Source organism: Euprymna scolopes, chromosome 36 (assembly GCF_053919585.1).
Source record: "Euprymna scolopes isolate OS-2025 chromosome 36, ASM5391958v1, whole genome shotgun sequence".
In the NCBI taxonomy this organism is placed as follows: Eukaryota; Metazoa; Mollusca; class Cephalopoda; order Sepiida; family Sepiolidae; genus Euprymna; species Euprymna scolopes.
The window spans coordinates 36,074,805-36,101,481 of NC_136517.1; the positions used below are offsets into that span (position 1 = coordinate 36,074,805).

General features: G+C 35.3%; 1 protein-coding gene across 1 annotated transcript in view; it reads right to left on the reverse strand.

The window, feature by feature from the left end:
* Nucleotides 1-11,738: 11,738 nt before the first annotated feature.
* The window catches only part of LOC145260411 (GTP cyclohydrolase 1 feedback regulatory protein-like), a 30,688-nt gene continuing 15,749 nt past the window's right edge, over nt 11,739-26,677 (reverse strand). The window contains exons 2-3 of the mRNA XM_080118391.1: nt 17,783-17,877; nt 11,739-14,584 (exon numbers count right to left, since the gene is read on the reverse strand). Coding sequence (XP_079974517.1) covers nt 14,371-14,584; nt 17,783-17,877 — 309 coding nt within the window. The 3' untranslated portion in view covers nt 11,739-14,370. The remainder of the gene's footprint in view (nt 14,585-17,782; nt 17,878-26,677) is intronic.

Below are 26,677 nucleotides of genomic sequence, written 5' to 3' on the forward strand. Positions count from 1 at the left end.
ATAAATTAATAAATAATACTCATCTCAATAACGAATTCCAATTAAATAATATATATACCATTCAGTACAGACCCGACCATGGAAGATCAGATAATGAATAAACGTGGATTTATAAGACCAAAACATCCAATCTTGATCGCCCTTCGGGGCCTGTGGCATAGTGGATAGACATTGAATCTCTACGGTTCCAGGTGAGAATTGTCTGAAGATAGCGGTTTCAATCCTACCCAAAGCCGGCCAGAGGCTTACTTGGCCAAAAACATGGTGAGACGACAACAACTATGGATGGCAGTAATTGCTGAGAATGCAGTTAGGAGATTCGGAGTTCCTATCCCGTCACAGCTACCACCTGATGAAGTCCAGAGGAATAGTTGGCCGAAATGTTTTGAAACAACATCTAAGAAAGATGCAATAAATAAATTAATATTTATTTGTTATATATTTGAATTTTTAACCTTTTTTTTCATTTATTGGCTTCTCTGCTTAATTCCCCTTTTTTCTTGCTTGATTAAAAACTAAATTTGGGATAAAGGGGGTAGGGTTTAGGATTTAGGTTAGGGTTAGTTCGTCCAATCGATAAAATCCCCTTTTTGGCAAAGTAAGAGTGTAGGGTTTAAGATTTAGGTTAGGGTTAGTTCCTCCAATCGATAAAATCCCCTTTTTTTAGGAGTAAGGGGGTAGTGTTTAGGATTTAGGTTAAGGTTAGTTCCTCCAATCGATAAAATCCCCTTTTTGGGGAAGTAAGAGTGTAGGGTTTATGATTTAGGTTAGGGTTAGTTCCTCCAATCGATAAAATCCCCTTTTTCGGGGAGTAAGAGAGTGGGGTTTAGGATTTAGGTTAGGGTTAGTTCCTCCAATCGATAAAATCCCCTTTTTTGGGGAGTAAGGGTGGTAGTGTTTAGGATTTAGGTTAGGGTTAGTTCGTCCAATCGATAAAATCCTCTTTTTTCTTGCATGATTAAAAACTAAATTTGGGAAGAGGGGGTTCGGGTTTAGGCTAGGATTAGTTCCTCCAATCGGTAATGGTATATCTTGAGCCCACCCCACCCCACATTCTCTTCTTCAGATTTTTTTTTTTTTGTGACCATGTCCTGCACCTCATTTCAAATGTTATCATTTTTTTCTGTTGACAGTATTCTACAACTTACTCCGGCATCTGTGCTAACTTGTCCAGCAAAGTTAAAATAGTTGCCACATGCTGCTCCATAATTTAAAATTAATAACTAAAAAGTTTGGGTTTTTTTCCTTTTCTTTCAATTTATCAAAAGGTGTCTGTTTGATTTCTTATACGTTAAGCGCATTCGTTGTCACATTTGTTGTCGGCATATTCCGACGGTTTGCGTAAGTTTCCAATTCAGCACTTCTGGACATTTACAGGAACCCAGTTCACAATATGCACCCGGACAAAAAAGTTATATACCTTTAAAGTTTAGCTAAATACTGATTTTAAGCAAAGTAGCCATCTTTGTTTAAACTTCTTTACATTAACTAAAGATGACTACTTTGTTCAGAATCGATATTTATGCAAACTCAGGTATTGTTCTGTTTACTCCTAGGTTTATAACTTCTATTAACTCTACCGTGCTAGAAAATTACTTGAGAGTATCCTGTACCTATACAAAGCCATCGTTCGCCCACGCAGGGAGTATTGTTATCATATCTAAGCTGTTATACCTACCACTCACTCCTCGCTGTTAGACAGTGCTCAAAAAGAGCCTCTTTTTTTTTTTTTTTTTTTTTTTTACACAGTGATCACCACTTATCAAGGCCCGGAAGCCACTCAGGGATAAGGGTTATTGCAAGTACATTACGTTAGTGTGGAGATTTGATGAAGTGTTTAATTAAGGGGGCGGTTCATTAGGAATTTGTTTACATTGGACTTGAAGACATCCAAGTTCTAATCTAATAGGTCCTATCAACAAAACTCCAACGCCTGCCCCATCACTTCAGCGCTGCATTGCTGTGCCTGTTTTACAAGTATTTTAATGGAATGCGCTCTGGTGAACTCATAGCACTTGTGCCTCTTGACGTACATGCACGCAACAACCCCATCTATCATCTTGTCACATAGTCTCCTACTAGACATGGTCCCAAATAGTATATCCAAGTGGCAATATGCCTTTTTGGGGTTGAACAATTATATATAATTATATATATTTTTAGAGGTCATAAATATGTAGCTAAACCCAAATAAACTGTTTTTGACTAATTTTCCTTTTAAATAATCTATGTTGATAATGGTAATGATTACTAGGGCTATGACAACAGCATATTCTTTTCATTGTTTTGACTTTCAAGTATATATCCGACACAGTTAGACACAATTAATTAACTGAGGGCCACATCACTCTACATAAAAGCATATAAGATATCAACGGATACACACCCGAGAGTCCAAAACAATGAAAATAATATGCTGCTGTCCTAGCCCTAATCATTACCTACATTTTATTTGATTGTTCTTAACTCGGTGTTTGTGTGTGTGTGCGTGTGTGTGCACATGTGAGTGTGCGTGTGTGTGTGTGTGTGCGTGTTTTTTTGTTTGTTACATTATAACACGACGGATAGAATTTATATTCAAAAGGAAGTAACCATAAAACAATCTCGCTTATATTAGATCACAAACATCATAACTGAAGATTTTACTGTTTGCATTGGTTTCCTTGGTATTGTTTTTCTAGCCAGAATTCTTTCTAGAAAGACATCAGGTATTAATGGAAGGGACCACGTTAAAGTTGCCAGCATCTTAAGTGAAAGTGCTTTTTGTGGAACTAAATGGATTCGAACTTGGAACACCCAGGGCGTCATTCCGTGTCGTTAACCACTTGACTACAGTCACCTCCCTTATATCAGACTAGCCTGGGTGCCCGGCATTGCTGGGGTGTTTGGAGTTGTATGTTGAGCAAAAAAAAAAAGTTGTAGTAGGCAGGCAAGCTTGAACCCGTGATGCGAAGTGGAAAAGAAAGTGGAGGTGTGTGTAAGGGTTTTGATTAAGCAAAAAAATGGAAAAATTGCAAGCGCAAAGAAAAATTTTTTTTAAATAGTAGTAAGCAGGCTTGAACCCGTAACATGCCAGAGGAAAAAGAAGTGAAAAAAAATACTGTCTTGCCGATGTGCCTACCGTGGTTGTGACGTCATGGGTGGTCGAAATAACGCCTTTTATGCAATGTGGGTGCGAGGGTTGAATGAGTTTCAAAAAATGTCAGTGAAAAAACGACCCTCCCTGTAGAAAAGTGCCCAGTTGAGGGTGAAGGAATTAAGATTTTTGGCCAATTTTTCGATATTTGTCTTCCGAACGGTCGGGCTTCAAAATGATACCGATCTCATGAAAATCCGTCGCCTCTGTCAAAAGTTTTTGCGAGAAATACATACATACATACATACATTCATACATACATACATACATACATTTAAACAGACAGGTGAGATTTATATTATAGATGATGTATAGTCAATCAATATTAATATAAATAATCTCCCTTACTTATGTAATTTTAAGGTCTCACAGTTTCATACTAAATTCAGATCGGTCTGGTCTAAGCCATTTTTGAAAATGACTTGCAGTGTAAGGTTGTTTTAGCAGGCTAATCACCAAAGTTAAGCAATATTGAACCTGGTCAGTACTAAATGGGTGACCATTTGGGACTTTCAGGTGTTGTATGCGCTCTCTGCTTATGTCGGCATTGTTTCCAGTCGTCCTTGACTTATCCTTGCGACACAATTATATGTGCAGCTGCCCCCACAGGGGTATCCTTTGTCTTTCGAGACTGAATGGAAGCATCGAAGGTTGGGTACTGATCAGCTGTACAACTAAAGGATCGGGCATAAGGGAGAGTACATCAAATGGAAAAAAGAGAGAACAAACGCAAATGAATAGTCGTAAAAAAATGTTGCAGTTATTTCACTATATTTACACAACGAAAATATAAAAGAACTGGAGGAAATCAATCGATGAAGATTCTCTTTTTCTTTTTTTTTTACAAGGGAGTCAAGGCTCGAAGCCCACTCGGGGATAAGGGTTAATGGATATAAGGTGGTAGTGTAGTAATCATTACAGTGTAAATTGGGTAGATTTTTTATTATTTAAAAGGGCAGCTCAACAAGAACTTGTTTACATTGGACTTGAAGGGTACCATATCGTAATCAGCTAGGAAGCAGGCCAGGAAGCTTTGTTCATGGAATTTAGGCTCAGATAAAAAATGAGGGAAATTGTTGATAGTGCTTGTAGCTAGTCAAGTTTTTTTTGTGAAAGTTTGGCAAGAAGGGACCATAGCTCAGACGAGCATTTACCATGAAAATAACAATAGAACAGAGCCAGGCTCACAATGTCTCTTCTGTTGCAAAGAGGTTGCAGAGAAGAGAAAAAGGCATCACCTACTAGGTTTCAAAGCCAGTTTTGCAAAATAGGGTGCGCCGAGCAGATCCTGCCCAGATAGCAATAGTACTCTATTTTAGGATGTACTTGGCTCTTATACAGATAGAGGATTGCATTGGCAGTGAGATATCTACTGAAGTGGTAGAATGATCCAATCATTTTGGCAACAGATTCTGGAAGCAGAAAGGTTGAAGAACAGTAAATGTTGAACCTGGACAGCAGCGGAGATTGGATGGACAGGAATGTTAGATACTGGATAATTAGAAATGGGGAAAGTGGATCGTGTGCAACATGGAATGATGTCACCGGAGATAGATATGAACATCCTTGAGCTAGGATGAGATATCTCAGGTAGGTGCAGTCCATATGGACATGGCCAATAGCTGGATCGACAGGAACAGAGATGGGAGAAATGGAACTGAGGAAGCTGGATTCTGGACAGCATGGTATTGCATCACACAGAGACTGATGTGGACATCCCTGAGATATGATGAGATGTCTTTGGTAGGTTCGGTTTGTGTGGATGTGACGAAGGGCTGAATTTGACGGAAATGAGTTGGAGGTGAGGAAACTAGATCCTGGAGCTAGGCATCGATAGTCACTGAAACAGAGAGCCAGACATTGATAGGCACTGGAACAGGGTGTCGGATGTTGATAGGCACTGGAACATAGAGCCAGGCATTAAAAGGCACTGGAACAAGAAACTAGAGGTTACAGGCAGGAAATGTTGAAACAAGTTAGGGCAGGAACGCTGGTGCAGGTGCTGCTTGAAGGAGTTACTGAAAGTTGCTGGAACATTAGGCGCTGGAGTCCGCACAGCTAGAGAAGGAACTGTAGGAGAAAGTTGGAGCTGGAGAAGGAGCTGCATGAGTGAGCTGGAGTCGGAACTGGAAGGTGTAAAAATGAGTTGAAGCCACAGAAACTGAAGCTGTAGGAGTCGCTCTGATTCAGTTTTCTGCACTTATCTTTAAATAGAATTCGTATTCTTTTTTCTCATGCAAAAAGTAAACTTTCTTTTAAGGAGATAAAACTTCTAAGTACAATAAATACGATTCTAATTTTATGTTATTGCATAGAAAACTAATATTCCAAGTTTTAATGAAAAAAAAAAACAAGTTCATTATTTTTAATTTAAAATTTTCAAATGTTCACACATCGACCATCAAAACAAAGATACATAATTAATTCAAGACAGAGTTATCTTGAAAGAAAGCATTTATTTTCCCAAACAAAATATTCACATTTGTATTCAATTTTAAATAAATTATTTCATTTTAATTCAAAATATAATGGGTAATAGACTAGACAGTGCAAAATTTTTTTTTTTTTTCCAATAAACATCATTTTGAATTTTGATATCACAGTGGATTTTCTATTATTATTTTATTTCATTGTTTGTGCCAAATCAGGTCTAGTGTATCAGAAATAGCAAATGTTAAGAATAAATAAAATCTAATTGACACAGACACACTCCTGACCGGAAGAAACAAAACATTGTTGATTAACATAACTGTCCAGAAAAGAAAAGATCTGGTTACTTGATGCAGAGACACCTGCAAAGGTCAGTGTTATGAAGTAAGCTGATATCTCTATTCCAGGAATAATGGACTTACCCAGAGACTATAAATAGAGTTATATCTAATGCCTTATTGGGCAGCAATTTGTGCTATCCATTTGGTGTTGGATTGCGCTTGTGATCGCTTGCCAATCACTATTCCTACCTTGAAAATCAGTTCAATAGTAACTGGGTCATTTTGGTGGCTTTTATCTGGCAGGCTGAGGTATTCGTTCTGTGTAGTCCTACGAGGTCTACCTTCCCAGGCTTTGCCTCCTGTCTTTTGGGATGTGTAAGTTTATTGATTACTTTTTGAAGTGCCCCTATTGGGAAATGCCGATGGGACTGTTCAGGCAATTTTTAATAGGCTAGAATGTTCTTCCTTTAGGTGCACTGGCTTTAATTTTCCCACCTTTCGACTTTGTGTAACATTTTCCTACAGTCAGAAGTAAGTAAACATTGGTAGCAATTTGTGGCAGTTATTGCTTCAGAATTATGACGTGTACTTCTGTAACATATTTTTGCTAATAAACATTTTATTAACGATAACACTGTGTTTGGTTTGATTATTACAAACTTACAAGGCTTAAACAATCATCTACAAAGACAAAAATACACCCCTCATTGAATAAACAATGAATGGATAGAAGCCACATCCTTTTGAGGGCATGGTTAAATTAACAACAAAGGCAAAATTTCAAAATGGGTGGTGACAGTTGTGGATGAATGGGTGTCCAAAAATGTTATACAAACTAACCCAAATTGAAACCGAGTAGAGCCTGTTGTAAGAAGTTTCAACCTTCTTTCCCTTCTTTCTGTCTCTCCATGCTTGTTTGCCGCAACCAAGCAATAAAAATATATTATTGTATTTTCTTATATCAATGTTTGTAGTCATTTTTTAAAACATATCAGTAATACAACAGTTTCTTTTATATATATATATATATATATATATATATATATATATATATATATATATATATATATATATATATATATATATATATATATATTAAATCATTCATTGCATTGTTGCTCTTTTTAATTTATGGACTATTTTGAAAGATGTATATTTCCCCTTTTTATTTCATATTTTTAATGAGACATCTAGAAAAAATATGCACGCCCCTTTTAACTATGCATTTATGAAAACAACGAACCACCCTATCTCTTTCAGTCATGTAATGCCGTATCCATCTTTAATACATCCTTCCTGTACTGTCTCTGGCTGTGTTTCATGGAAACATGTAAACATTAGAAACAGATTTTAGATTAATTATACCGTGCAACAAATTTCAGGTTAATAAAAAATGCATGCCACATAAAACCTGTTTCGGGTTAAAAAAAAAAAAAAAGAAAAAAAAAAAGAGTATCCTGACCTTTATTTTTCTGGATTAGGCACCGTTTTCATCTAATATAAATCATATTTTATTATTATTCGTTATGAATGAAAAACACAGAATTGTCAGATGAAACAAAACATTTTACATAAGGCGTGTTGAGATTTGACAAACATTTTTTAATCGGTTATTGGACAGAAATGTGGCTGTCTAGGGGTCAAAGTTCAACTCCTCCACCAATTTTGGGTCTAAACACTTTTAATTTTAAATGTAGATCATTTGGACATGGATCGAAATCCATATTTTGATTTGAGTCCTAAAAATAAATGTTAAGGGGTCAAAATTAGTGCCAAAGTTTTAAAAAAAAATGGCTTCTGTGGTCTCTACCAAATTACTCGGCCAATTTCTGGTCGAAACATTTGAAATTTTCATAAAAAAATATTTAGAGATAGGGAAAGGTTTTTAATCGGTTTGGGTCGAAAATCCAAGCTGCCATCGGGGGCAAATTTTTCAAAGGATTTACCTTTGCGGTGTCTAACAATCTACACAACCAAGTCCTAACATTTGAAATTTATACATAACGGGTATTCAGATATGCGGTAATGGACTTACCCAGAGACTATAAATAGAGTTTCATCTAATACCTTATTGGGCAGCAATTTGTACCCATCCCTATTTATATTCCAGCAGTAGTCTGTCAACATGCCAGGCTCCCATTTTCCTCTAAAACGTTTCTTCATCAATAAAATATCCTGATGGAATCTCTTGCCATGTTCATCATTCGTATCACAAAGATTCTCTGCAAAATTCTCCAAAGTGACAATTTTGAAAAAAACTGTACCTATTTTGACAAAAAGAAGGCCAGAAATGAATTTTCCATGCCATTGTGCGTATAAAAATGTCCACGAATATCCTGTATTTTTTTTTTTTCTATGTTGCCAAGTGTTTGTTTTTTTAATGCTGATTTTAAGTGATGCAACATGGGACACCTTTGGGCTCCGAGCAAAGTGTAGTATCTGTCCATGATCAATGAATAAGAAATACTTCTAGACAGAGGAAATTTTAATTTTTCTCCCAATCCATAGAGCCCCATTTTGGGGGAAGCTGGATTTTTGTCACATTAAGAACCAACCCTTTTTCGAGAGTTGCACAGTGTTATTGACTGCCAAAAAAGGAAAAACTGAAAAAGAACAAAACACAGTTTCCACAGCATAAAAAAAAATTATTTTTAAATCACCCTAGCAGAGGCGACGAGTCTAGTATAATCTAAAGAGATCTATGATCTTAATAAAATTGCAGAATAGAAGATATTTGAACAGTAACACCTCCTATAATTTTTAACTCAAAAAGTTGAAGATGGGAGGGGTATGATTAAAACAAACAACCTTTTGTGCTCCAGAATTTATTTTTCTACATAGTCACCACCATTCTCAATGCACGTTTGCCATAGAGTGTGTTTTGTCATACAAGGGTCTTTCCAAAATTAAATCCTCCTATTGTTTTTTTTTTAACTCAAAAAGTTGAAGAGCTACGAAAAGAGGAGTGGTACAATTAAAACGAGTGACCTTTTGTGCTCCAGAATTTATTTTTCTACATAGTCACCACCATTCTCAATGCACTTGAATTGAATGACACATATCTGCTTCTGACGCACGTCCATGACAAGGGATTGCTTCCTTAGTGTCTCACACCGTCAATATCTGCAACAGAGAGAGGGAAACTTTCAGGTCATGAACGCATAAGTTCAGTCATGTAATTCATTCTGAGTCATTCTGGCGAAATAAAAAAATAGGAAGCATTACTTTTGGAACGTCCCTTGTAAAAATAATGATAAGAAATGAAAGATACAAATTACGTTTGGCGAGAGCCGAGTAAGGAGTGAAAAGAAATGAAGATAGGATACTAAACTAATGCTAGTACAGCTTAGTTGTATTGTTAGAAAGAAGAAAGGCAATTTTTTTTTTTTTTTTTTTTTTTTTTACAAAGGAGTGCCTGCCGGCCACTCAAGAATAAGGGTTGATGAGTATACAGTGGTCAAAGGGAACATGTCGTAGTTATCGTTAGTGAACCACTCGGTGATCGCATCACTACAATCAGAGAGAGATTACAGTTCGATCCTATTCAACACTGTGAAAGAACTCCCTGTTACCCTGGACGATATAAGGAAAAACGACTTTATAAGAGAAACCAAGGAAAAACTGCAGACTGATGAACAAGTAGCAGAGGTTTTCTCAACATGCGACCAGTTATTATTATATTAGGAGAGAGAGTAATAGTTTCAGCGACCCTCTTAAAAGATTTTCACACAGGACTTCCCGGGCACCACCAAAATGAAAAGTTTAATGCGTTCATACGTGTATTGCAGAAACATGGACAAGGATATTGAAAAAAAGGTGAAAGAATGCAGGAGATGTGCACTAGCTGCTAAAGCTCCATTAATTCAGTTTAGCCCAAAGCAGAATACCTGTGGTCATGGATACATGTGGACTACTTGGGACTGCCTGATAGACAGTAATACCTCATAGTAGTGGACAGTTTCTCCAAGTGGCCAGAGGTATTAGATGTAAAAGCCTGATTACTTACTTCACTATAAAAAACTCTTCATGAGTTATTTGCATGGTTCAGAGTGGTCAACTCCTTAATGTCAGATAATAGCACTCAGTTTATATCTTGGGGCTTTAAAGAGTTCATGGACAATTTCTAAGTGGACCACATCACAACAACATACCACCCCAAATCAAACGGATAGGCTGAAAGCTTCGTGAACACCTTGAAGAGAGCTTTGAAAAAGGCAAAGGACACTCCATCTGAAAAAACTTTGCAACAATTTCTTCAGGTATACTGCATAACTTCTAATGAGAATACGCCATCCCAGATATCTCCAGCAGAAGTGATGTTCACTAGAAAAATACAGCCAGTCTTTGAAAAATTATTGCTAAAACAGGTAAAACCTGCAAAGACAATTGTTCCCATGAAGAAATACATGCTGGGAGAAAAAATATTTTTCCAGATGTACATGCAAGGATAATAAGACTTTTTGGGGACAGGGAACGATCAAGAACAAGATCAGTTGTATGATCTACATGGTGGAAGGACCACATGTCACACATAAGAAACACTTGAACCAGATATGCAAACGCACTTCAGACGAGTCAAGTGAAACTCCACTAGAAGAAGAGATGTTGGACTTACTATATGACACATTTGACCTGGAACCCTCTCAAACAAGTACTGAAATACGGCGTTCTGGCAGAAAAAGGAAACTGACAGACCCCTTGGAGGTAAACCCGAGAAAGAAAAACTATAGGGATATTTTAGGGAAGTATTCTGAGGTAGTTAACACCTCTGTATCTATGGACAATATGGATTCGTCTGGCTTATATAATGCCAGACATTTCTACCTTTAAACAGAGCACACTCGTAGTTTAACCGCTCGCAGTGAACCCCAGGACTTTTTCACCTTATAATTGTGACTCCTTAAACTAGACCACAAAAATTACCTGTCACAAAACGAAAATATCATATTACAAAAATCACGTAAATTGATCAAGTAGTTTTATTTCTAAACTAGCATTGCCCAGTCATAAAATACACATAAATATCATATTTTAATTCATACAGAAACTGAGACATGTGCATGGGAGTATTATGTTTTTTTTAAACAGTTCTTTTCTTACAAATAAAAAAATACTCAAGCTAAGATAAAAACCAAAACCTAAAAACAGTGAGCCAAGTACGATAACCAATAGGCCAGTTTTACATGATCTTTAAAAAGTGTTTTCAAACCTACTTATTCTTAACATAAGGAATCTGTCATGTGAACCATTTACGCATGTGCGTTAGTGAAACAGTTGACAAACAGATAAAAATCCGATGACTCCCCCCTCACGTACCACTTTTTCAATTTTGACCCCTTAGCAGCCGTTTTTTTTTTGAGTGAAAACTGATCAAAAAGTTTTTACATGTCTGAATACTCTATATAACAAATTTCAAGTCTGTAGATAAAAAATTTGTGGAATATATAGGTTGAGAATTGTCCTCGCACACACATTCTCACTTTTATAGATATATAGATAAGAAAATCACATTTTATTAGTAACAGAAGAACAGCTGTTTTGTTCGCCATTTTGAAAACAATCTAAAGAAGAACATAGGGAGATAACTCAGTCATTCAAACTTGTGATATTTATGCTGTAATGCCTACGAATTTCCATTAATCGCTTATAAATGATTTTCTTTGAAAAAATAAAACTACTTGATCAATTTTCGCTTTTGTTATGGGCGCGTACATCATACGGATTTTTTTTTCTTTATTTCTTTTTTTAATATGGGGAAATTCTGAACGATCTTCTCCCAACATCACTTCAATAACCAACATGACTGCATTCAAAAAAGAAGAAGAAGAAGAAGAAGAAGAAGAACAACAACAACAACAACAACAACAACAAAAGAAGAATAACAACACAGGTAAAATTTTCAAATTTTATTTATGACAAAAAATATGCACAGCGTTTCATTACAATTTAAACTAAATACATTATGAGACAATTTCATGACCAATAAACCAACAACATAATGATGAAAAAGAAAAAATTATGGACATAATCTTTTCTTTTTTTTTATGAAAATCGCTCCAGACAAGGCATGAAGCCACTTAATGTAAGAAGCTAATAAGAACAAAAGATGATTATCGCAAAGACAGATGCCTATTGGCCTTAATCACGAAAAGACAAAGACTACAGGCAGAAGGAAAACAGTCAGCAGGAAGAGAGTTCCACAAGCCTTCTTGGAAAGGAGCTATTGGAATAGGAAGATGTATTACAATGAGATATAAAAACAATGAATTCTTCCTATATACGGTTATAATCACATTGATACACCCGTTCTTGTTTTTCCCAGGTCAGAATCATTAATTTTGTACAGAAAGCAAAACAAGCTACTTTTTTTGTTGTTCAAACAAAAAAATCAAAGATTTGCGAATCAGAAGCGAATATCGATTCATCAACTTAAATGCTATTCAGGTAGAAAAACAAAACGGATATACCAACCATAATAATGCAATCAAATTGACTTATAGGTTAATTTTTTTTTCTTCCATTTCGTCTTTATTACTGAAGACTTCCACAGACAGGTTGGGAATCGCCAATGTATACCGAGCTGTTAATGAATGTTGACACCAGGAAAGTGAAATCAATTGTAAATCTTTTAAATGAAAAATGTTGATTGAACCTTATTGAAGATTTTGAAATGTTCATCAGTGTATCAGGATTTTTCCAGTCATTAGTGACCGACTTTCTGAATCCAAAATTTATCAGTGGGAATTTAAACTGCAATATGACACGTACACACATAATGCTGACTGTTTTGTTTTTAAAATTTTTTTTTTAGCTGATATAGACAAAAATATTTATAAATACGAAAATAAATACAAGTTTTATATATATTTTTTTGTTTCTCTATAACTGAGACTTTATGATTTGTGTTAAAAATATGAAAAATATCCCGTATTTTGCCGTTTGCTAAATCTAACAAACTCTTAACCAGGGACATAACAAAGGCGAACGACGTGTATTTTCAGGTACCATTGAATAAAACAATAAAACGATTCAATTTTTATTATTTGGATTATTCGGACTACTGTTCTCATCTTGAATGTTTTTCTCACAATGTTTCAGCTGTGGTAGCTTCCGACCTTCTTCTGATGCCTCTTGTCAAACCCAAAAAATCTGTACTGAATTTCGGCCAAAACCTGTTATTTAATTTGCAAGAACCTGTGTCATAACGGATATAGGTGCTTAGTAATAATCAGTTCTAATGACAATCTTTTGGAGGTTGAAGGTTCAATCCCCAGTGTGGGCAACACTAAGATATAATTACTTAAGAATTCTACCTGCTCATAGCTGACGGAACGAAACCAAGGATTAAATATAGGGTTCTGTTTGAAATTCTGTACAGATTCATGAGTTCAACATAAAGATTTCCGAGTTCGACAAGATGCGTCTGAAGAAGGTCAGAGGTTACATTTGTCGAAACGTGACAATAACATCCAAGGTGAGAATAGTAGTCTGAATAAATCGATTTCCATCTCAAAAATTCTAAAACAAAATGGTTCAATTTTACAATAGTTTTTGGTGCTTATTTAGAATCAAACCTATTCAACAAAAAAAATGCAGAAAATATTTTTATTACGTACGTACCCACCACGGAACAAAGATGTCATATTCCAAAAATTACACAAATTGATTAAGTAAGTTATTTTATTTTTTTTTTTTTATAGAAAATAATTTTTTTATGATTTTTAAGCGATTTTAATTGTAAATTGCATCCATTACAAAGTTGATTTTAATCTCTATAGTTCGAATTGGGTTATTTCCTTCTTATTTATAAAACATAGTGGATCAAAGCGAAATAGTTCACTTCGTCCTAAAATTTGTTTTCTTAGTTTAAAAAAAAAAAAACTTGATCAATTTATGTGATTTTGGGAATATGACACCTGACATTATGGGTACATACATCATGAATTTTTTTTTTAATTTTCTGTATTTTTGTTTTGAAAAAAAAAGGTTTGATTCTAAGGAAGCACCACATGTTTTTTTTTTTTTTTCTTTTTGGTTCAGGAACAACAAAGAATCAATCAATTGCAAGCGCAAAAATAATAATAGTAAGGAATAGAAGGGGTAGCAGTAGTATAAGTAGCAGCAGCAGTAGTAGTAGTAGTGCAGAAGGAGAGTAAAGGGAATAGTGTAAATAAATAAATGACGCAAATAAAGAAGAAAAAGGAAAATAGAAAAGAGTGACTAACAGGAAACTATGAGTGAAAAAAATAAAAAATTGTCTGATGTACCAAGGTTGGCACAGCTGGTTGTCTACTAAAAATTTAAAGGCGAAAAAGGTCAAGTATTATGGTTCATTTGTGCTCCTAAACCAAAGTAAAATAAAAAAAAAAGAACATGCATTTTCAAGCGCGCGCCACAAATCATTATCAATGAACCAGAAAAAAAAATACAAAGACAAATTTGAAACAAACGAGGTGGTCAAACAAAGAAATCTTCTTTCTTTTTTTCCTCCACAAAAATAAACCATGGCATATGAAATTTGTTTTACCAGTTGATTTGTGTATCTTGTTGCATGGCGCGATTTTTAGCGATCGAAGTTATTTCGTTCTCGTTCTGAACAACTGACCCCTTTTCAACAGGTTTGTACATGGTCCAGATACAGGTCTGGCCAACGCCGGTCATTCCGGTCATCGTATAACCTCTGGCTTCAAGCTTGTTCAGGACGATACGGGGAGGATCAGGTGTTCGATATTCCAAACTATAAAACAAAATCAAACAAAATTTGTATCATTGTCAAAATTTGTATCAATGTCAAAATTTGTATCAATGTCAAATATTAAAAAGTTATCTATTTTAATGGACAAAGCTTGACAACGAGTGTTGCATATAACCTTGTGTCATACATGGATGTTCATAATCTTACCTTGTGTTGCTTGCATCTACGTGTGCCTTTTTATGATATTGCCAGATTAAGGAAATGCCACCTGCATTTTCTTTTAATCGAAAATGCCCCAGACAAGGTATGAAGCCAGTTGATGTCAGAAGGTAACAAGAGCTAGGTGGAAACATGTATACTCAGCTCATGTCCACTGCCAGAAAGCAATTTCAAATTTTCTTGCAGATGTGTAGAGCAAGTCTTCATAATTGAAAAGTTCATTGCCTTGTTACTCAGTATAAGTCATGTAAAATACCTTGAATATGGTTCCAGAGAAATAACTCCTGAGTATACTGAGTCAATAGGACAGTCAGCGCCAATAAAGATATTAACCAGAAGCTACTACAGGGCGGAACGATAAATTTGTCGCCCTAAAGAAAACAACACTACAGCTTTATTTTAAGTAGCGAGAGAGCAGAGACAGACTCGCAACGTCTCTTCTGTGGTTGGTTGGTTGATTGGTTGTTTTTGTTTTACAGCATATCAACCCTTTTCAGGTTATTTAATGCCGAATCCAGTGATTTTGAAGAAAAATTGTTTAATAGAATATATGTTTTTTTTTCAAGTCGGTTTCTATTTAAATCATAGTTGGTACCCTAACAGGTACTACCACTCTGGGTCAGAGTGGACCTGGGAGCAATGAGAATTAAGGGGTGGCTCCACACTCTCCAAAGCCCACTAGCTGGGGCTTTACCATCGGATATAGTTTAAAGGTCAGATCCAGGACCCTCTTCTGTGAGAAAGAGGAAATAGGGAGGCAAAAACGGTCCTTGCCCACCAAGTTTTGTACCTTGTCAAGGCAGAAAAGGGTACTCTTAGGAGTTCTACCCCAGATATGGCATCAGTACTCCATCTTAGGAGGTATTTGACTCTTGTACAGGTAGAAGATTGCACTGGGAGCGAGATACTATCTTTGGATATTACAGATAATATATTTGGATCCAAATCTGAAAGTTAAGAAAGCGTATTTCCACGTTCGATACAGATCCGATCGTGTACTACAAGAATACCTATTCCAGGACAAGTTTAAGCAATAAATATAGGATTAGATTTAAATGTAAATATATTTTTCAGTTTTGATGGCACTACTGAAATATTAAGTTTATTAAAAGATAATGTTCTTACGTTAATCTAGAATATATATGAAGCATCACTTCACTAAAAAACAATCTATTCAGTTATATGCAATATGGTTTCCATTCTAAAAGATAAACAGCCAATGTACTGACGGTAATATCACACAGAATCAGTGAATCAGAAAGTGATGGAAGTTGTTGGCGGTTGTTGCAGTTAAGCGAGCATCTGTTGCATACGTTTTACAGGGAGGGATTGTAGACTGGAGCTCAGTCGAGCACCTACCTTAAACATAATATATAGTAGAGACAGACCCCCTGTGAAAAAGAGCAAGTAGGGACGCGAAAAGGTCATCACCCACTAAATTTCGAAGACGGTTTTGTATCCTGTCAAGGCAGGAAAGTGTGGGGGATCTAAGATGCAGTTTATATACCGAATGTATAGCTGGATCCCCTCTTTGTAGGCTGCGTATATGAACTGGTTATGTGAATAGGCTGCATGTTCGATAGTTGGGGGTCGTCGTTATTAGGACAGCGTAATAAAGAAAACAATCAACAATAATGGCACGTGTTATGAGTACATTAAAGACATCGAAATGAAGCACGCTGAAACAGGATCATATATTTACATATGTACAAGGAATATTTATTTACACAGAAAGGTTACGAACGTTACAGAGTGTTTGTATGTTTATAACTAGCATGCATGTAGATAAACGTTTGTTGCGTGTATGCATGCGTGAATGTATGCAAGTGTTCGTCGAAGCATACGTTGGAAGTTCATTGTGTGTGTAAGAGTTTGTTTACACAAGTTTCATACCTGTCTTGAGAAAAGATAAACGCCCTGTCGAGGCGTGGACGTAATTTGCGTGCCACTCACATTTGAGGTTTGAATTGAAGGCAAACACGTGTTGTCAGCTCCATGTCTCGAGTGTGAAGAGAAAGAAGACAGAGAGAAAACGGAAGAGGAATAGGGAGTACCACCTGTTGGGCAAAGTGGGGGTTACCACAGGGGCGATAACTGATGCGTTGGTTAAAAGGTGTATGCATGGATGTGTGTGCGGTTTGCTTATATACATGTTACATTAAAAAGGCATATTCCTATAAAAGGATGCTCTTAGGAGCTGCACCCAAGATGTGGCAACAATACTTCACCTTAGGACATATTTGTAAAGGTAAAAAGTTGAGTCAGGGGTAAGATACTTTCCTAGGCGGAAAAAACGATTGTACCATTTTTCTAGTGATTTTGGCAATGGATCTCATGTACGTCTTCAATTTCATGTCAGAGGTAAAAGTCAGTCACGAAAGTTTGTTGAAGCAAGGTGCTTCTCCAAGACAAAGGCTGTTCATTTCAACTGGGGCAAGTACGACGGTCCAGTGAAAATGAAAGGTTTTATATTACCTGTAACCATTGTTGCATTACAAGATGAAGTTTGTATTGTATTGAATTATAAAATCAGTTCGGGTGTAAAGGATTTTGTAATAAATTTGGATGTAAAGTTGTTAGTTACAAAGGACAGAGTAAGACACAAGATCAGTTTTTTTTAATGAAGGGGATAATCCAGCTGCCCCAAAAGGGGAACTCTGAATTCAAACAAAAATAAGAATTACATCTGTCTAGAAGGATTTCTCTTTCATGAACTAAGGACAAAAAATGATGAAGAGAAACAGAACAGATACTACACTTTTCTCCCAGCCACAACGACAAAAATAAATAGTTCCTATTTACTTGCCTTCCCACGAGGGGAGAGTTAGATACAAGGTCGGTTTTTAATGTGGCTAAAAATCAAGTTCCCGAAAAAGGGCCACTCTGGATAGGAACAAAAATTAAAATTGCCTCATTCTAGAAGGATTCCTCCTCGGCTGATCGAGGTCGGAAAAGGTGAAGTGTAGTATCAGAACAGATACTACACTTTGCTCCTAGCCAAAAAGCAAATATTTAACTTACTAGTTGTTACCAAGTTGTTTGCAAAGGTTCGCACCAAGATACTCCATCAGTTCAACATCGGTCCACTCATCGCCAACGATGGTCGGTCCATTCTCCTGTCAAATAAAAAATAGCAAATTCCTCTGAATTAGCATAACGCGCAAATTGAATTTAAAGATTAATTGAGCCCATAATGTAACGTCGCAGGAACAAACAAAAAATAAATAGGAATAAAAATAAAAATCTGACTTAGTATTTTTAAAAGTACAAATGAACTGCATTTATTCATGGTTCTTCCAAAAATACACATTTCATAATTGTTAAGATTTTGTTCCTTAAAAGCACTAAATTGAATTTGAATTGAAGCCAAAACAATGCATTGTTACAAAATAAACATATATTTATTTTGTTTGAAATTTATATTAAAATTCATAAATATATTTCGAAGGAAACCTTCATCTTCAGTATGTCTTTTTTTTTTCCATGTTGTTGTTGTTGGAGCAGAGAATTAGCTGTTAGATGTTTCTACGGTAGGTTTTTAAGCCTCGGAACAGTGCGTTTGGTCACGCGGGATTCACGTTAAGAGTTTGTTTCTTAGAAGCGCTGGTTGAATTTGAATTAAATAAGATGCGTATTATATACGTTTGAAGCCAGACCCAACACATTGTTACAAAATAAACAGATATTCTAAACAGACATAAACAGGCATAAACAGACGGCTAATTCTCTGCTCCAACAACAACATGGCAAAAAAAAGGCATACTGAAGATGAAGGTTTCCTGCGAAATATATTTATGAACTTTAACATAACCTTCAAACAAAATAAATATCTATTTTGTAAAAATGCGTTATTTTGGCTTCAAACGTATATAATACGTATCTTATTTAATACATTTCATTATATTTCAAAAGTCTTTTCGCACACACATGTGCTTTTTAAAAGTCTCTGTCGCCACTACCCCATGCCGGCACCAGCCGGCGGCCTCTCGCCCTCAACTTTCACATATCCATGTTGTCCGGTATGCAACTGCTCGACCACATATTTTTCTCTCTTTTTCTTGTGATGCAAGCTCGTGCATCCTTGTAATTAGCATACATGCTTTAACGGCTGGTGCTGCTGCTGCTGCTAATATTTTCAATAGCCAGCTAGTCTTTGGCTGCTGCTGATATTTTCACATACACCTACACGCACTCTATTACAGTAAGGGAAAGTAGATATTTCATTAGTTGATAGATTAAAACGCACATATGCTCTTTATTTTTTTCTTTCTTTCTTTTCTTTCTTTCTTTTTTCTTTATTTCTTCTTTCTTTTTTTGTCTTTTTGTTCTTCTTTTCTTTGTGCTTTCATTCTCCTTTATTTTTTTCTTCTTTTTTGTTCCTTTTTCTTTTTTCTTTTGTTCTTTCTTTTTCTTCCTTCATTTGTTCTTTCTTTCTTCTTTTTTGTTCATCCTTTCTTCTTTGTTCTTTCTTTCCTCTTTCTTTTCTGTTCTTTCTTTATTGTTTCTTGCTTTCTTTTCTCTTCTAATCTATATACGTTAGTTGGATGTTCAAAGTCAGACCCAAACTACGACTCTTAGGATTTAAATAATTTCGACTGACTCCTTGAACACTAATAATTCTCAGCAAAATCACTAAATTGGGCCATACTGGATAACTTATTAATCTTTATCTAATGTTTACATATTTAAAGCGGGGTATTTCTCAATGCAAAATGTGTAATTCTTAATAGATTTTAACTCAAAATGATTCCTCATCTATAATATAAATCTCACCTTAAATGTATGTATGTATGTATGTATGTATGTATGTATGTATGTATGTATGTATGTATGTATGTATGTCTGCCTAAAACTTTCGACAGAGGTGATGGATTTTCACGAGATCAGTATCGTTTTGAAGCTCGACCCTTCGGACGACAAATATCGAAAAATTGGCTAAAAACATTAATTCCTTCATCCTCAACTAGGCACTTTTCTACAAGGAAGGGTCGCTTTTTTCACCTATATTTTTTAAAGTCATCCCCCTCTTTTTGATTGACTAGCCTTAATTTAAACCTTCGCCACTTCCGGTTTGGCAATGGACGCACGGCAGAGACGTCATTTTTTTTACGTTCTTTTCCTCCTTTGCGATACGAGTTCGAGCCTGCCTACCTACTACCACTTTTATTTTTTGCTCAACACACACCTCCAAACACCCGGGCAATGCCGGGTACCCAAGCTAGTAACTAATAATAAAAAAAAAGCATTTTTAATGCCTACATAGAACTTTTTTTTCTTGAAGTCCACTCAATCTGTAATTTAGTGATCTTGCCTAAGAATTTCAGTAATTCAAACCCTGACTCCAATAATTATAAAATATCCAATTACGAATCCTTATTTCAAAACATTCCAATATCCAATCTCTCTCTGTCGATTTTCAGTGATTAAAAAATTGAACTTCTTGTATTAAAAGTTTTACTTCGACTCCTTCCACCCCCCCCCTCTCTCTCTCTCTCTCTCTCTCTCTCTCTCTCTCTCTCTCTCTCTCTCTCTCTCTCTTTCCGCCTCCAGCTCCGCAATGCCGATTTTGATGCAGACTTTGTTGACGTTTCCACTGACCTAATTAAGCAACCTATTTTTTTCTGTTTTAGATTGATGACACACAATCACGTCGACCTTATCTTGGGTAAACTTTGGAATGCAATTCACAAGGGCCACAAACCAAATTAGAAAACCACAAAAGATTAGTTAACCGAGGCTGTCAATCACAGTTCCACGTTGTCAAGGTTTGACGTAATTTAGACTTCTAGACTTGACTTGTAAAGAAAGAAAAGTGCAATTGACACAAGTGATAATACCAATCCAAAAAGTAGACACGAGATAAGCCTCACATAGTCTGACACAGGGTCACTATCATTGAGTACTCAGTGCGGATCTAGTGTGCTAATAATGACTTAAGAGAACAGCTTCCTTATCATTTTTTGACAGCACAGATGCAGTAAATATCTGCACAACCAAGATGTTTCTGAAACCAGATTACAAGAGCATCTGGTTCATATGAGAGACAGAGAGTTTTCAGTAGCATTGCGGAGTCAGAAAGTATAAGATTCAATTTTAATAATTCTGATTCTAACTCCAAGGATTCCGATAATCCTGACCCCGACTTCTATCATTCCAATAATTGTGACTTCGACTTCTAGGATTCCAATAATTCTAACGCCGATTCCTAGGATTCAAATAATTCTGACTGACTCTTAGAATTACAAAATATCCAATTCTTACTCCTCATTTTAAAATCTTCCAGTACTCAGAGGTGATGGATTTTTTAAATATGAATACCAGCAAATTGACAACATCCTGTATCAAATATTACATATATTCATATAAAATCGTAGAATTACGTCAGTAATTTAATTTTTTAGATGTAAATTATTATCATTTCTGATGACCTAAAGAAATAAAAAAAAAAATACGCCTACAGTTGATTTTTTTTTTTATTAGACAGTGGAGGATTTCTTTCCGAATTCATTCAGGCAGAAGTTAAGTTTAAGGTGGTTGTCTGACTTGTTATTTGCTTTATTGTTTCCCTCCCTTACTACTTGAAATGGTTATGTTCAGGATCTAGAAATGCTTTAACATCTAGCTTTCGCATAATCAGTTGCAAGTACATATATTTCATTATGTACAAATAGATACACATTGGGCTTTATTATAAGATGGAAGATGATATTTAAAAAAAAAAATTTCTATATAATTCAACTCCGCAGACTGAGGGAAGAAGCTGACTTCTTTCCAGCACTCACAATATATCTCTTGATCATCAAAGTTAAGCAAGTAGTATTGCAAATAATCTTCGTTAACGTTTTATGCAATATCCATTTCAGATCAGGAGTGAAAGTCAGTCCCAGAAGCTTATCAAAACATAGTGCTTCCTCTACTTATCACAGATTCCAGCAACTTACTCATGACGTAAAAGAGACTGATTAGTCTGTATTGAGAAGTCTGTATTGAGAAGATTACTGATCTCCAGAATTTAAAAATTTTTAAGTATGGAGCAGACTGATGAAGTTTTTCAAGGCACTGGGAAGCATTTCTCCTTAAGACAACGTCTAAACAACTTTGTAAGTATGGGAGCTAGTTCTGGTTGAAGTTTTTTGAGCACTATGACTGAAATACTGGAATCAAGGTTTTTGATAAGCTTGGCAACATCATGCACAGATATTTGTATGTCACATAGCGTGTTTTCAGTCACAGCAAATTATAAACTCTGACACAGCTTTTCTTAGTGGAAGAAAAAAATATTTATTATTTTGTCATTTCACGTAACCAGAACAGCTACTCTGCTGTCAGTACAGACTACCAGAAAAACTTATGCCATGCCGGTAAATTACACTCACACGACAACCAGTTTTATAAAGTTTGACTTTTCTCAGAAGTAGGGAGAGAGAGCAGGCTCAAGCGTTTGCTGACCATCACCGGCCAACTGCCAGTGGCAGTTTCTTTTTCTTCTTTTTTCCCTCTTTGTTTCTGCTCTTTTTCCTGCTCTTTTCTCGATATTCATCCATATATATATATATATATATATATATATATATATATATATATATATATATATATATATATATATATATATAGAGAGAGAGAGAGAGAGAGAGAGAGGTGTTATTTGTTTTTGTTTTTTGTGATACGTTTTGAATGAATTCAATTATTTACGAAAGTGCATTTTTACCTAAATGCGAGTTGGGAATAATTTTCCCTTTAACCAATTTGGTACCTCCACAGGGGGACGGTATATATATATTGTTTTTAATATATAATCATCCACTGACACATGTTTCATCATCTACAACTCATCAGAGTGGCTGAATCTAGCAAGACTCGAAATCGGGACCCCACGGTAATGAGCCTGACCTCTTTATCTTCTGGTCCATCTCGCCGACTGTTTGAATATGTAGCAATTTATTTAGATGTTATTTGTTTTTGTCTTTGCATTTTGAATGAATTCAATTATTTACGAAAGTGCATTTTTACCTAAATGCGAGTTGGGAATAATTTTCCCTGTAACCAATTTGGCACCCCCACATGGGGAGCACTATATATATTATCCACTGACACGTGTTCCATCGTCTACGACTCATCAGAGTGACTGAATTTATATAAAGGTGAAAATGTTTGTGTGTGTACACTTCCCTTACAAATAACTCTGTCAATTTTCGGTCTACAGACTCAAGATTTTACATAAGGGATATTGAGATTTTGGAAAATCTTTTTAATCGGTTTACAGCCGGAAATGTGGCTGTTAAGAGGTCAAAGTTCAACGATTTGACCTACCAAACTCCTCAGCCAATTTTGGGTCTAAACACTTGAAATTTTAGATATAGGTTACTTGGACATGGATCTAACTTTATAATTTGATTTGAGACCAAAACAATAAATATTAAGGGGTCATAATTGGGGTCAAGGTTTTAAAAAAAATTGACCTCTGCGGCCTCTACAAAATTACTCAGACAATTTTTGGTCTAAACATTTGAAATTTTACATAAAGTGTATTCAGACATAGGGTAAGATTTTGAATGTTCTTTTGCTGAAAATTTAGCTTCCAGGGGGTCAAAGTTAAAAAGATTTGATTTTTGCGGTTTCTATCAAACTATTAAGCCAATTTTGGGTCTAAACATTTGAAATTTTACATAAAGGGTATTCAGACATGCAGCAAGCTTTTTAATCAGTTTTTGGGCGAAAATTTGGCTGGCAAGAGGTGAAAGTTGAAAGAGTTGACCTTTGCAGACTCTACCAAACTCCTTCGTCAATTTTGGGTCTATACACTTGAAATTTTAGATGTAGATTACTTGAACATGAGTCAAACATTTTAATTTAATTTGAGCCCAAGACAATAAATGTTAAGGGGTCAAAATTAGGGTCAAAGTTTAAAAAAAAATTGACGTCTGCGGTCTCTACCAACTTTTCTCTATGGTAGTTAAGGAAGCCTATTATATAGAAAGGCATTACCATACATATGCACACTTTTTAATATATACATATGCACGTAAAGTTATGAATAGTACATAGGGCCTGAGCAAAGCCAGGCGGAACTACTAGTATATATAAAATCTAAAGAAGCTTTGAGTAAAAAAAAAAAAAATGGAAAAATAAAAATAAAGAATGCAGTTTAAATTCCTGGGGAAAAAAAAAAACAAACTAAATTTAACCTATTGCAGACTTAGCACCTTCTAAAAAGTTTACAATTACAATAGATAATTCAACTATATAAGGATAGAAAAAAAGAAAACCTTAACTAAAATTGTTAAAGAGAAATAGACTTAGCACTTTCATAAGCCGACTTCTCAAAAGCCTACAGTTATAAAATAGACTTTAACTATATAAGGATGAAAGAAAAGAAAATCTTAACTAAAACTTTTTAAATAGAAAACGGGGATCATCAGCTGTCTACCATGTAGCTGTTTCGTAGATTTAAAAACAGGACAGCTGTAAAATACATGGCTCTACAGTGGGAAATACCATTTCCCCAATAATAAAATAATACTAATATATAAAAAAAAAATTTTAATTAAAAATTTAAAAAATGAAATATTAATATAAGTATATATATAAGTAAATTAATTGATAATAAGATTATAGGATCCATTCTGTGACATGTTAACTAGCATATAAATTTTATGAGAATAAAAATGCATAAAAGCTTAATTTTCTTTGGTTCCAAATGTATGTATGTATGTATGTATGTATATATATATCTTGTTTAATCCTTCAGGGAGACTAGCCGCCCTCCTCACCAAACAAGTCTGGTGGGGGAACCAGTTTAGTCGCCGGTGACCCGACCATGAGGCAGGTAGTACTGGGTTACATGGTACCAGTAGCATATGACATGACCTTCCAAAGGGCGAATGAACTCTTTTTCTGGGTCAACGGCCAACTAGCACCGTGTATATTTGTGTGTGTGTATATGTGTATTGGGGTGGAGAGGGCTCCCGTAAGCCGTGGTGAAGGCAACCTTTCTAGGAGAAGCAAATCTCTGATTTAAAAAACCATAAAGCGGGAGACCATTACCCGCATTAAGCTGGTCTGCAGTTTAATTTGTTGCTGGCTATCTTGCTCTTGCTTGTTGCTGGATCTCAACATTTTGAACCGAGAGAGAGACTAAACTGTCGTACAAAGCTAAGACTCTGTAACATCATCTTTGTATAGATACTCCCTCAGGATTTTGGGCTCATGGATTTTAAATGTCTGAGGGAGTGGCACTCGTCTGACAAGACGTTGCAATCATCATATATATACATATATATGCATAGATCATCGTATAATGATTAGATCACACTCTGACTGACGTAAATGAACATTTAAATTAAAATGTTTAAATTCAACGCTATTTCACGCGATTAATGGTAGCCAAATAGATACGGTCTCCGCTAATCAAGCCAGAAATGTCTCGTGGTGGGGGGTTCGAATCGTTCAGCTGGTGTTAATCATGACACCCTGAACTGAAGAATCCCGAAAGGATGAAACACTAGTGTCTGTAGGTATTTAATTATTATAGCAAAAAAATAATTATGACAGCCCCTTTAAGAAATTCATTTCTTATCGCTGAGCACTTTCAGTTGAATTAAAGTCGGTCAATTTAGCTCTTATGCATAGATCATCGTATAACGATTAGATCACTCTCTGACTGACGTAAATGAACATTTAAAATTAAAATGTTTAAATTCAACGCTATTTTACGCGGTTAATGGTAGCCGAATGGATACGGTCTCCGCTACTCGAGCCAGAGATGTCTCGTGGTGCAGGGTTCGAATTGTTCGGCTGGTGTTAATCGTGACACCCTGCACTGAAGAATCTCAAAAGGATGAAACACTAGTGTCTGTAGGTATTTAATTATTATAGCAAAAACATAATTATGTATATATATAATTGAATTAATTTCAAAACATATCGCAAAAACCAAAACAAACATATATATATATATATATATATATATATATATATATATATATATATATATATTCTGTTTATAATTGTTTATTTTTTAAAACAAAAAAACTTATGGCCATTGAATTATAAGTGGTTTGCCATACTTATAGGTAAATGTGCAACTGGACAGATACCATAATACTTAAAGTTAAATTCAAATTTTGATATATCTAAATTTAAACGCAAAAAAAAAACAATTGGGATGCTGAAAACGTACACAGTAAAACAATACGTTTTATTGTCGCCTTAATTATTAATTTGTAATGCAAATTAAAAAAAACATTTTCGGGATTATTTATTTATGTTGTTAGTATAGAGGAAAATGTATGAATGTTTTTTAAGAAAGGTGTATTAAAAAATGGAGAATAAATTAAAAAAAAAGGTTGGTAAATTGCTGTTGTAAAATGCTCTTGTGGTTTCAATGGGTTAAAGTAGATTTACTTGTAAGAAAATTGTGTTAAAATAACTTAAATGTAATACGGAAATAAACGATGTAAAAAAAAAAGCAGAAAGTATTAACAATTGTTTATTTGGATAATTTAAACGTGAAAAAAAAATCAGGACGCTGAAAACATACACAGTAAAACAATACGTTTCATTGTCGCGTTGATTATTTAGTATAATATATATTGTATACACGAAACAAGTCGATGATTATACATATTTTCATGGAAAGTGTTCGACTGAGCTTCAATCTATGGTCCCCCCTCGCCAAACTTTCACAAGAAACACTCGTCTAGCTGTAAACACTATCAATAATTCCCCCCACTCTTTATCTGTGCCTAAACCTAAACGTAGATTCCATGAACAAAGCTTTTTTTATTAGAACTGCACGCCTGTGGAATTGTCTTCCGTTTTCCTGCTTTCCGGCTGATTACAATATGGTTGTCTTCAAGTCTAACGTAAATAAGTTCTTGATGAGCCGTTCCATATAAGTTATCAAATTTAACAAAT